At 42.8% G+C, this 13,493-nt stretch overlaps 1 protein-coding gene across 1 annotated transcript; it reads right to left on the reverse strand.

Annotated features, from left to right (window-relative positions):
• Positions 1-430: 430 nt before the first annotated feature.
• On the reverse strand, positions 431-11,633 carry EMC7 (ER membrane protein complex subunit 7). The gene is made up of 5 exons (XM_084844895.1): positions 11,300-11,633; positions 8,558-8,677; positions 6,571-6,709; positions 3,546-3,626; positions 431-859 (listed from the first exon to the last, which is right to left on the reverse strand). The coding sequence occupies exons 1-5, from the start codon at positions 11,554-11,556 to the stop codon at positions 707-709; spliced, it is 750 nt and encodes a 249-aa protein (XP_084701021.1). The 5' UTR covers positions 11,557-11,633; the 3' UTR covers positions 431-706.
• Positions 11,634-13,493: the final 1,860 nt, after the last annotated feature.

Here is a 13,493-nt window from a genome sequence, read left to right on the forward strand (position 1 = left end):
TTGTACTCCTTTTGGCGCCAGGTGAAGACCTTTTTATTTTCCCAGGCATTTTAGCTTTCTAAATTTTTATCTTTGCTGTTTTAAATCTGTATTTTAAACTCCTGTACTGCTGCTAGGTTTTATTGTGGTTGTATTGTTATATTGTGGTTTTAATGTTCTATATATTTTAAATTGTTTTACTGTGTGTTGTTTGGTTTTAGTTTTTGTGAACCGCCCAGAGAGCTTCGGCTATTGGGAGGTATAAAAATGAAATAAATAAATAAATAAATAAGCAAGCAAGCAAGCAAAAGTGGGCGAATGGGTGTGAGCCAATATGCTCGCATTCACAAACAACCCATGATTATTTGTGCAACTGTGCAAACTGGGCCAATGTATCATTGTTTCTTTCTTGAAATTAAATACTTTACAGTGGTATTAAAGAATCAATATATTCCACATAATTTAAATTATTTAATGTCATTCTCTACAAAGGGGTTAACTCATCATCAGTATTGACTTTACAGAGATAAGAACAGAAATGTCCCCATGTGTTTAAAGAACAAGATATTTAAATAGATTAAAAAGCTACACCACACGCAACACTTGAATCATATCCAATTTCATATTGGATTAATATTACAGTAGTGGCTTTTTGTTCTTCCACAGAACGTACAGATGATACCACATAACAGAGCTGTGCAAATTGTGGTTCCAGGGGAAGATACAACTACCTCCTTTTTCCTGCACCACTTTTCCCTATTTTACTGCTACCACCACTGGACTTGCTAGAAGATTTTGAAGAGAACAATCTTGTCATGAACTCTGACACATCAGGAAGCTCATGGTTAGAATTCAACATATTCATTGATTGCTCCATTTCCTAAACATATACAAAAAAGAAGAATGTGTAAGTATAACAATTTCTAAATCATATATAAAGATACACCCAGTGGGTTAATTGTTCTCTCAGTAATTATGTTACAGCTGCTCTCTACCATACACCCCCACTACAGACTCCTTTATACAGCCACAGCCTAGACTACGAATTAAAAAGAAAATTGTTACACTATATATATATATATAATACGAACAGAAAGTTCTAAAAAAAGCAAAAAGCATAAATAACCATGTCTAAAGTAGCCTTACAGGGCAAAGGTTTACCATCTAGAGGTTTTAAAAGCTCATTTATTGTTGAAATCTCTCCTAGTTTCAAATCCAAAAAAGTAGCCTATTCCAGTAAAAAGCTTAAACAACCATTGTTAAAACTTTGTTTAAAGAACATAGAACTAACATTCTAATTAATGTTTCCCAGGAGTACATTTTTTTGCAAAACAATTTCCTTCTAACAATGGTCTCTTATTTAAATAGTATCTGGCAAATGTCATAAAGGGTCTGGGCTTTTTCTGTATGGAAAAGCTGATCTGACTGTGGTTTATGCCACAATGTGGCAGACCCTTGTAATTTTTTCTAGCCTTTCAGAATTGAACAGAAAAGTTTACTTCCATTCCAGCCTATCCAGTATTTTCCAAAGAGGATGAGCACCAAGACAGTTTCCCACTAGAGGCAGGCATTGTGGAGCCTGCGGGCACCAATGCACTCCTAGACACATTTCTTGGCACTCACCAAGGTGCCCTACCCGTCCCACTCAAAAAAAGCAACAACACGTTTTCTTAATGGCAACTGGGATTGCTGTGAAATAGGCACTGAAAACTGTGAGTTCAAAGGAGTTGTTTAGTGTTTTAATTTTTGTGAACCGCCCAGAGAGCTTCGGCTATTGGGCGGTATAGAAATGAAATAAACAAATAGTGTGTTGCGGCTCAGATCCCAATTCAGTCTTTTGGGCAGCTTACTTGTCCTTTCCCATGCCCCCATGGTAGCCATCTTGTGGTGGTGTCCAGGACAGCTTCTCAAATGGCCAAATGTGCCCATGATCCAAAAAGGTTGCCTACCTTTGCATTAGATAATCAATTTATTGCCCAAGAGAGCAGTCAACATGTTGGTTCACAGCAGCATATGGATGCAGCCCAGTTTAGTATATCCTAGGGTTCAACTTTTTAGCCTCTATTAAACATTTACAGTGCAATGTTATGCAGGCTTACTCAGAAATCCCACTTTTTTCAATGGGGCCTTTCGCCCTGGTAAGTGTGCAGAAGAGTGCAACCTGAGCTAAACCTGAAACATTAGATGTCTCAGGATCTAGACTGGTATAATAGATATAACTTGAAAATAACCTGAAACCTGTAAAGAACTACTGACGACAGTGGTTATTCTGCAAAAAGGGAAATCAATACCAACAGAACCCCCCAAAGCAGCAGCTAAAGACCGACAGTAAACACTGCTAAACAGAGAAGATTTAGTAAACACCTTGAATCTCCATTTTGTTCTAGCCTTCCGCTATTCGGCATAACGCATGGTGAAAGGACAATAAATTAGGATAATTTAATGAGTATCATACTTTAAACTTCCTGTTACCATGGATCTGTCACAGCAGAATGCGCCTAGGATGTGAATTCTTGTTTCAATTACAGTACGGAAGAGAAGGAGAAGACAATATAAAGTGGCAGAAAGCCTTGGGAGATATTTAAACAACATAGGAAGAGAATGTATCTTGTTTTTCTATCACTCAAGATGAGTTACAATGTTTTCATGGCGAACTAGTGACTCGCATATTTTGCCACCATGATCAATAGCATGGTGCTTGACCTAGCATTGCAACAGCTCAAGAAATCAAATGATGGTACAGCAGTGCATATGCTCACCATTCAACACAAAGTTGTACTAATTATTTCTCCTCAGTGGCTCTGCTGGATTACCATTTCTCACCAGAGCTCCCACACCCCACAAGGTTCATGCTAATACCTAGCATTAGCAGCGAGGAAGCTTTAGGCAGTTGCTACTTCTGCTAACAGGAAGGAATGGATGCTATTGGCCGACACCCAGGATGCTGCAACAATCTCTGCTGCTCCCAAAACCCAGCTAGAAATGTGATCTGCCTGCCAAGCACAGCTCCCTATCTCTTCTCAGTCATGGCATGAGGGGGCAGTTGAGAATTCTCCCACACAACCGCTGTCTGGATGGGCTTGTGAGGTTCACAGCAGATCACAGTCCCTTTTGAGGATGGAAACAGAAAGTTGTTGAATGTCTTGTTGAAAGGAAGGAGACTATCCAACACAAATAAACCCTCAAGCACTAACAGGTTCATTCAGTCCTATAACATTTAGCTTGCATCTTCCTGATCTCACCATATTACCACTCTCCCCACCCCTTTCAAGCCCACATTTCTGTTCTTTCACCATAGCATTTTCCACATTATCCCTGACTGGATATAAAACACTGAATAAATTAACAAAAATGTACTGCACACATAATTTAACATTTCTTAGAATCTGAATTTCCTGTAGCAAATTTTCAATTATAAGACATTACTGAAGGCTCACAACTATATTTCTACCTAACCAGTAATTGAAAAATAATTTCTATTTCCCAGGCACATTCTGGCCTGTGTGTGTTGTATAATTGGTTTGGTTTATTAAAATACAATATTAACTCTTGCAAAGCTTACTCACCCGTCTCATATCAGGATCACTTGTATTGACAACTTTAGGCAGTAATACAAATATCAGCAATGGAAGGATCATCATCATAACCTTAAATAGTAGAAATTCAAAAGATGGTGTTAATTTATTTCTCAGAATTTGTTAGAACTTCAACTGATGGCAAAAAAAAAAAAAAGAGTGACAGCTCTTGCAGAGTATTCACAAAATGGTAAAACTACTGTGGTGATAACTATGATCAGCCAAAACAGAAGTCACTGGTAGTAATTCAGCATATTATAACTAATTTGCATATGCCTAGAACTTTCTTAAAGTGATGGGAGTACCAGACCACCTTACCTGTCTCCTGAGAAACCTGTACGAGGGTCAAGAAGCAACAGTAAGAACCAGACATGGAACAACCGATTGGTTCAAAATTGGGAAAGGAGTACGACAAGGCTGCATATTGTCACCCTGCTTATTTAACTTATATGCAGAGTACATCATGAGAAATGCCGAGTTGGATGAATCAGAGGTCGGAATTAAGATTGCTGGGAGAATTATCAACAACCTCTGATATGCAGACGATACCACCCTAATGGCAGAAAGCGAAGAGGATCTAAAGAGCCTCTTGTTGAGGGTGAAAGTGGAGAGTGCAAAAGCTGGTTTGAAACTCAACATTAAAAAAACGAAGATCATGGCATCTGGCCCCATCACTTCCTGGCATATAGAAGGGGAAGAAATGGCAGCAGTGACAGATTTTACTTTCTTGGGCTCCAAGATCACCGCAGACGGTGACTGTAGCCATGAAATTAAAAGACGCTTGCTCCTTGGGAGGAAAGCTATGGCCAACCTAGACAGCATAGTAAGAAGCAGAGACATCACCTTGCCGACAAAGGTCCGTCTAATCAAAGCTATGGTTTTCCCAGTAGTAATGTATGGCTGTGAGAGCTGGACTATAAGGAAGGCTGAGCGCCGAAGAATTGATGCTTTCGAACTGTGGTGCTGGAGAAGACTCTTACGAGTGCCCTGGACTGCAAGGAGGTCAAATCAGTCCATCCTAAAGGAAATCAACCCTGAGTGCTCATTGGAAGGACAGATAATGAAGCTGAAGCTCCAATATTTTGGCCACCTAATGCGAAGAGAAAACTCCCTGGAAAAGACCCTGATGCTGGGAAAGACTGAAGGCAAAAGGAGAAGGGGACGGCAGAGGATGAGATGGCTAGATAGCATCACGGATGCAATGAATATGAACTTGAGCACGCTCCGGGAGAGAGCGCAGGACAGGAAGGCCTGGCGTGCTATGGTCCATGGGGTCACGAAGAGTCGGACACGACTGAACGACAACAACAACACAGCCATATACCCCTCTGTCACAAGTAATGACTAGGAATGTTCAAGGCACAACTATAGATCTATGAGCAACCTAATGCTATGAACCATTACGAGCAGGGAAGGGCAAACACAAACCTAGGTCAAAGCCTAGCCTTCAACTCTAGTCAACATGTCTCCCAAGTAACCACTGAAATTATGGGTCATATGAAAGCAAAACAGGCAACTCCCCTTGTGTACCAAATTTTAAGAAGGAGCATGTCCAAAGCAGAAGTGTTCCACTGCTCCAGAGGGCATGACTAAAACCAGTGGGAGGAAATTGTAGGGAAGCACATTCTTGATAAACATTAAGAGAAACATCCTCACAGAAACAGCCATTTGACAGTGGAAATGACTGCCTCAGGAGATGGTGGACTCGCCTTTGGAATAGGAATTTAAGCAGAGGCTGGATGGCCAACTGTTAAGGAAGCTGTAGTTGCATCTCACATTGCATATCTATCCTCCTTTGAGCAGTGGGTTGGACTATGACCTCTAAGTTTCCTTCCACCTCTACAATTCTATGAACAGGATAATGATTTCACCCAGTGGTCCATCCTCACACTGCACAAGAGTAGACCAAGAATGGGATATCTCCTTCCCTGTGGAGCTCTATAATCACTCTAATATCACCATACACCAAATATGTAACACTATTTAAAAACTGCATGTATTTGCATGCAGAAAGGTCCTAGGTTCAATCCCTGGCATCTCCAGGTAGGGCTGGAAAAACTCCCGCCTGAAACCCTGGAGAGCGACTGCCCATCAGTGCCATCAATACTGGGCTAGATGGGCTGGGCTAGATGGGCTGACTTGGTGTAAGGCAGCTTCCTATCTTCATAACGTCTGCTAAGTTCTATAACTCTAATTAGCAATGATGTCAAAAGCCTCAAAGATCTGATAGAATCTTTTTTTTCTGAATGTCACCCAAGACCACAAACACAATCTCAGTGGCATGCCTGGGATAAAAGCAAGGCAGGAGTCAATAAAGCAAATGGCTGCTAGGTGTGCCTGAAGCTGCATAGCAGCCCCATTACTCAGAAATCTCACCAAGGATGAGAAATATGGTAATTCAGGTTGGCTCAAAGAATATACCGCCTCAAATACACTTTTCCATATTCTTCCTCCCATATGTTTCTCCTCCCAATGCCAATTGAAATGCCAAGTGCATAGCTGGGGCAGGATACCTATTACAATACCTGTTTACATATTTGTAATTTTACTTCAAAGCCACTATATACCATAAAGTTATAATGTCTGTTAACTTTGCAAACAAACTAACTTGCAAGGAGGATGTTATTTTAAGGCTGCAATTGCAAGTGCACTTACTTGGGAGTAAATCCCACTCAACTCAGTGGGACTTACTTCTGGGTAGACATTTCACCCTAAGGATTTCACTTTAAGTCTATATTGCTTTGTAACTATTCTAGTTTCTCCCAGTTGACTGTACTACAAGAAATCCCTGTTAAGATGATGTAACCATTAATTTCTCTAGAGATGTCTCTTGTAAATCTTATAGATACTTGTCTGAAAACAAGCTTTGTTTAATCATGTCTACTTCATGCATTCTCTCCCTCTAGAAATGACATAATTAACATACACAAGCAGGGCTGTAAAACAGCGTTCAAAATTGAGATTAAATAGGTAATTTGCAGCAAACTAGTTGATTCATGTATGCTTTCATACATACCATGGGGTTCATTAAGAAGTCTGTCCATCCCCAAGATTCTCTCTTTATGAAATAAGAAGGAGGTCCAGAAGATTTCATTTGAAGAGGGTATGGCAGTCTGACTACTTCTGATGTTTTGATGTAATTCACAAATCTTGCTCTGAAGGAAGGGATTTAAAAGCATTTTTCTATACAATTTCTCCATTAAACCCCAGCAAATTATATGGTTTTATATTTTCTTTATTGGTGCATTTGTTTAAACCGTTATTCTTTGAACATTTAAGAGAGCAATCCTATGGTCCCTAGAGAGGGCCGCAGGGACCATAGGATTCTTCGGAATCCTCCTCCACGACAGTCAACACTGCTAGAACTCGTAATGGGGACTCTAACAAACTATCCTTCCCTGTCCTCACTCCCTCCGCCTCCTACTCACAGCCGCTATGGAAAGAGCCACAAAAGTGGCCTTGGAGGACCACACAGAGGTAAGAAAGGGGATGTTCTCGGGGGTCAGGAAGGGAAGGTGAGAGGAGAGGCCAGACTATGAAGAATCCGATGGTCTCTCCAGTCCCAGTTTTGTAATCCACCCAGAAAACTTTTGTTACTGGGCAGATTAAAAATATAATAAAATTTAACATATTATGTTGTAAGTTGAAAAACATTCTATGAGCCATGAGCACCAAATTGAAATTTAGCTAAGCTTTGCCAAATGGCTTTCAATGGAAGAATTTGAACAGAGATGGAAGACAAAATGAGACAAGTTTTCTTTTCAATATTTTTATGGATACCTGATAAAACAAATGGTAATAGAAGCTTTGTTCATATTTACTTACAGAACATCTACCCAAATGTCATGATTACTATTTGCATTTTTTAAAGTTAACTTTAGTTAAATTTCGCTTCATAGTTGACAGCAGTTTGATTTTAGATATATTAATTCAGTATATTTAACGGAATATATCCCCCTTCCTCTTATTTTAAGTGATTTTGTAGGGGCTATTCAAGAAATGGAAGGCCTGGCGTGCTATGGTCCATGGGGTCATGAAGAGTCGGACACGACTTAACAACCAAACAACAATTCAAGAAACACCGTTAGGGCACAACTCCAGGAGGAGAGCGTCTGAGTGAACACGGTATATTTCATATCCTCCCTCCTGAGGCTGTAGACACTGCTACAACCTTGAGAGGGGAAATCCAACATTAGATGTCGCCCCACCCACTTGCAGCTGCCGCAGAAAGAACTGTTGTGGCTGCTTTCTGTGGGTATGACTTTGGATGACCTTGGAGAGGCCAAAAAGGGGGCATTCCAGTAGGCAAGGAAGGGAGGAGAGGCCAGGATACGCAGACCTTATGGCCTCTGTTGCCATCCCTGCACACCACCAGTAAGTGAGCTACATGGACTCAGAGGTTCATCTAGCTGGGCTTTTTATCTGGAGGAGAAATGGGAGGCAAAATTGCCTTCATCACTCCACCTGCCCCAGGTAGCAGCAGCCTACAGGGCAGAGGATATTTTGGAAAAATAATCTGCATTGGTACCTACAGTACATAAATACTTCCTGATCAAAAGTGCATTTTTCAAATCATCTATAGAAAACCATTTTTTAAAGACAGAATCTATTTAATTTCAAATATTCAAGTAGTGGGCAAATATTTCAGGTGGGGATAGACAGAAGTCCAGATAAAGGAAAGTCAGTGAGCAAAGCCAAGCCTTTCAAATTATCAGGATGAGCAAAGCATTCATTAAGTAGCTGTTCCCTACCCCAAAGCTTGTTGATTATGTTAGGTTGTGTGTGCAAATGCATTATGTATATAGGTATTGAGAAATGATGTTTCTCTGTTCCTTGCAGAGGAAAGCAACAGTAAGGGACATGTAGCATCAAGAAACAATTCCATTAGTGCAAAAGTAATGTTTAAAGACTTACTGATACAGGACAACCAACTGTGTTTTCTTGCCACCATTACCTTACACAGTATATTAAGTTGGTTCAATATGTGATTTTAAAAAGCTCACCTCATTTTCCCTTTTGAAGTGATGTCCACTCGCACTGGTTCAAATTTATAAGCTGAAGATATAACTTCAACTACATATGATCCAGAAGGAATATCATGAACCACAAAGCTTCCATCTGTCCTGATAGAACAAAAGCTACCATAGATTAATTCCACCACAGAAAAGATACAATATTTTAAAACATACCATAAAAGTTTTAGATACCATAATGTAAGAAAAGCCCTGCTGGATCAGATCAAAGGGCTATCTAGTCCAGCCCCCTATTATTAGAACATCAGTATCTGTCTTGCAAGAAAACGGGATTACAATGCCTACCTAAGTACTATGCAGACATTCGGCCACAACCTGGTTGCAGCTAAACTGGGGACAGGACATGCATGAGCATGCACACCCCACCCCCAAACATCCCCACACAGAGAAAGGTGTTTTGGAGGAAACGGCTTGTTCCCCACTCACCATCCTGAATGGGATGATGAGTGGCGGGTGAAGCCAGCACATGCCTTTACAATTGTGCACTTGCCCCCCCGGGACCAATCCTGTTTCCCACCCCTGCATTATATAAATCTATGGTGCGCCCACACTTGGAATACTGCGTAGAATTCAGGTCACCACACCTCAAAAAGAATATTGTACAGCTGGGAAAGGTGAACAAAAGAGCAACCAAAGTGATCAAGGGGCTGGAGCAACTCCCTATGATGAAAAGTCATAATGTTTGGGGCTTTTTCGTTTAGAAAAGAAGGTAAGGGGGAACATGAGAGAGGTGTATAAAATTATGCATAATGTGGAGAAAGTCGATAGGGAGAAGTGCCTCTTTCATATAACCTGGAGTCATCCAATGAAGCTAAATGGTGGGAGATTCAGGACAAACAAAAGTACTTCTTCACACAGTGCCCGCTTAAACTATAGAATTTGCTAGATGTTGTAGTGATGGCCATCAATTTGAATGACTTCAAAAGGGAATTAGACAAACTGATGGAGAATAATACTATCAATGGCTACTAGCTATATATTACCTCCAGTATCAGAGGCAGTATGCCTCTTTATACCAGTTGCTGGGGAACATAAGCAGGAGGATGCTCTTGCATTCATATCCTGCTTGTGGGCTTCCCATGGATTTCCCTTGGGCATCTGGATGGCGCTATGCAAACAGAATGCTGGACTAGATAGGCCTTTGGTCTGATTGAGCAGGGCACATCATATGTCCTTAAACCATCACCTTTTACCACGATTGACTTAACTTAATAATCTTTTCCCAGTGTGCTCTACCATGACATAACTTTTCAAGATTCTACTCAAAGGCTCTAAGTCTAAAATAATATCCAGCCCATGTATAGGGAGTGGGAAGGGAATCATTGGGGTAGGGAAGATAACCACTTGCTACTGGACATATTGTTGCCTTTAAAATGCACATTCAAACATATGCAATGGAGAGCACTTGGTCTGCAAAGAGCAGCAGAGGCAAGAATTAGTCACAATGTGTGCACCTACGTGTTTCTGCTCACCATACTCTTTGCGGTATGAGAAGTAGCATCATAACACTAGGTACAATAGGGAAGAGTTGGTCATCATCACTTATGTAATAGACACTAGCTGCCAGAAACACCAGTACAACCACATTCCAACTCCAAAAAGCAATTACTTGCTACCTGGGAAAAGAATTATATCTCTGCAACAATATATTGTTAAGGACTACCACAATAATCTATCACTAACACTGATATAATTCTGCTGACGTACATAACTATGCTCAACCATCGTCTATTCAATTCTAGTGGATTTGCCAGCAAGCAAAAATATCAGTTGTTTGTGTACTCTACTGCACATGTTAGCGAGCGGTTTAATAATGGGGATGCACATCTGAACTCATACCCTATTGAATGCAATGAATAGAATTCACATTTGGTTGCAAATAGCAATGTGCACAAGATTTATACCTGCAATTCCTAAAAGCAAGGATATCTGACACACCCTGGACTTTCTGTAGAAACCCTGGAACCGAAAAACAAAGACTGCAGAAATAAATAGTCATGTTTTGTAGATCTCCAATATTGTTGTTGGAGTGCAGGAGAGAAAAGCAACTCCCTCGAGAAGAGTTGTTTAGAATCTATACCAAAAATGTGCAACTGTTATTGTATTATAAGTTTTGAATGTGACAACAAACAATACCCTAAAATTTGCTCTGGACCAGCCTTCCCCAACCTGAAGCCCTTCAGATGTGTTGGAGGACAACTCCTATAATGCCCAGCCAACATAGACTGAGTGTGCTGGCTAGAGATGGTGGGAGTTGTAGTCCAACACATCTGGAGGGCATCAAATTGTGGAAGGCTGGTGTGGACAGTCTCACCTGGCCTTGTCTAGATTCAAAAGGCAACTCTCTCTGGATGAACATTTTGAAGGTGGAGAAAATAAAAACTACAGGATGACTACCTCCAGGATAATCACCTCCAGGATAATCTTGCCTTTCCCCATAGGCGATGCTATTACTGTACAAGAGCCATTGGAATGAGTTGATTAAAACCGCCTTGACCTCTCTGAACGAAGGGCGGGCTAAAAACACAAATAAATATTGGCTCCTCCCCTCACAGAGCAGGGGCTGGAAGGTCTGCTGTTGACATCCGTCGCCCCAGGCGCCGACAGCCGGGGGCGCTGAGGGCCAGCCACCGGCATCCCCGGCTGCGCACGACTCGGGGTCCGGAGAGCGGCGGAGTCGGAAGGTGACGGGCGTCCCCGGCCGGTACTCACTTGAGGAAGCCGACGTGCTCCTCCCCGTCCACGAGCACTCGGCCCCCCGCAATCCAGTCCTGGGGCTTCACCCCCGGCACCACCGCGCGACCCTCGATCTTGAACCGCTCGCCGGCGCCGCCCGTTTCCCCGCCGCTGCTGCTGCTGCTGCTGCTGCTGGCGCCGCCGGTAACCTCCGAAGCCCACGAGCCGGCGGAGAACAGGGGCGTCAACAGCAGAAGCATCGCCCCGGGGACGCCACCGCGCCAGGCCGCCATTGTAGCTGTTGCGTGAGGTACCGGGAAGGAGGCAGCGGGGGGCGAGGCGCAGGAGGAAGAAAGGGCCGCGCTCCTCCACCGGCGCATGCGCCAAGCGGCAGGACGCGAAGCTCGACGCTCCGGAGGAGCCCGCGGTCACGTGACAAACAAGGGCGAGAAAGTTTCCGAGCTCTTGCGTTCATAATCGCTCGGTCCTGGCTTCCGGGTTCTTATTGCCGCCATGTTTAAAGCCGCCACGCAGCGGAAGTGAGAGCTCTCCACAGAAAACAATACACTAAGCTAGGATTTTAGTAGCGTTGTGATTCGGTAGCGGTTGTGCCCCACCTCCTTCAGAACATTTTTTTTTTTGAAAAAGTAAAGGTCGTGTGGAAAATGTGGATTAAAAAAGGCTTAAAATATTTTAAAACTGCATGTAGAGCACGAGGTTTCTGCATATGCTAGATTGGTGCTGTGAGGGAGTCTGAAGCGGGTAATGTTATTAGATTAACGTTGCAACCGGAGAGCTGTTTCATGTTGGGGATGTTTTTTTGGCAGGAAATCCAGCCCAGGCCCAGCCTCACCTTCATCCTACAATGTTAATAGTGGAATACACAGCAAGGCTGTTCTAAGCAACAATCCCAACCACAGCTCGACTGTTGGACTGGGAGCCGGGAGATCCGGGTTCCAGTCCCCACTCGGCCATAGAAGCTCACTGGGTGACTTTGGGCCAGTCACAGACTCTCAGCCCAACCTACCTCACAGGGTTGTTGTGAGGATAAAATGGAGAGGAGGAGGAGAATGTAAGCTGCCTTGGGTTCCTTGTGAGAGGAAAAAAGGGATAGAAATATAATAAATAAATAATAAATAAAATAAGGGAGCAACCCTATGGCCACCGGACATTGATCCCAGAAACCATGCTCCCCTCCCCCACCCCCCTGTAGCTGGTGTGGTTCTCTCCGTGGTTGGAAATGGAGCGTGGAGACGGTGAAAAGGGGGTGGTCTGAGGGAGGGGAGGAGACCATGGAAGCTACTTTATGCAGCTGCTTATGCACTGCACAGCCTCCTTCCCTCCTCCAAGCTATGGCTAGACAGCTGAAATTGGCCATTTAGCCGAAAATGCAGGGCAGCTAGAGCACAGAGGTGAGGACCACCTCTGTGCTATGTCCCCCCTGCACTGAATACTCGACTGCCTCCGACTTCAGAGGCTGCTGACTATCTCAATAGGATTGGACTGTAAATATTCAAAAACTTTTAAGAGCTGAATTAGAAAGTGTATAGATTTTATTGGTGCCTTTTGTTTGTGGAGGGTGCATGCTGCTGCCCAGTGACCGGGCAAAGTCCAGGAATGAAATCCACAGTTAGGCCACACCTTTATGCTGACCAACCAAAATGCCACAAAAGATGGTGCAACCTTTTGAGTTCTCCAAAACTCATCATCAGGCTAGATGGTATAAGAGCCCCTCCTTTCCATGCAGTGGGCTGTCAGGGAAGGATCAGGTGTCTCTTGCTAGAGGTCAGAGGTGATTCCATGCAGAGGACTTTTGAAATAAAGCTGAGGGCTGCGTTAAATTAGGATGAGGGCTTCATACTGCCTTAAGGCCACAGGTTACCCACCCCTGGTCTGCATTGACACTGGTAGCTCTGGAGTTTCAGATGAGTGTTTCTTGGTACTATCTGGAGATGGCCAGAGAATGAACCTGAGACCTTTTGTTTGCAAAGCCTGTTCATTGCCACTAAGTGAAGGCCCACTTAACTCAGTGGGACCTAGTTCCAAAGAAATATGCATAGAGTTGTACTATCAGATCCAGTCATCAACATCACACAAGTCTGAGCTGTGATTAAATGTAATATAATTTGTGAGTTTTAGTCATGTAATTAATTGAACGTATACCCTGCCCTATTCTTTATGCCCAGAGTGGCTTACGGCATTTTAATTTTTACCTCCCTCACTTCCCAAA

This window comes from Heloderma suspectum, chromosome 1 (assembly GCF_057233095.1).
Source record: "Heloderma suspectum isolate Gila_16-S chromosome 1, 16-S_ref, whole genome shotgun sequence".
Classification (NCBI taxonomy): domain Eukaryota; kingdom Metazoa; phylum Chordata; class Lepidosauria; order Squamata; family Helodermatidae; genus Heloderma; species Heloderma suspectum.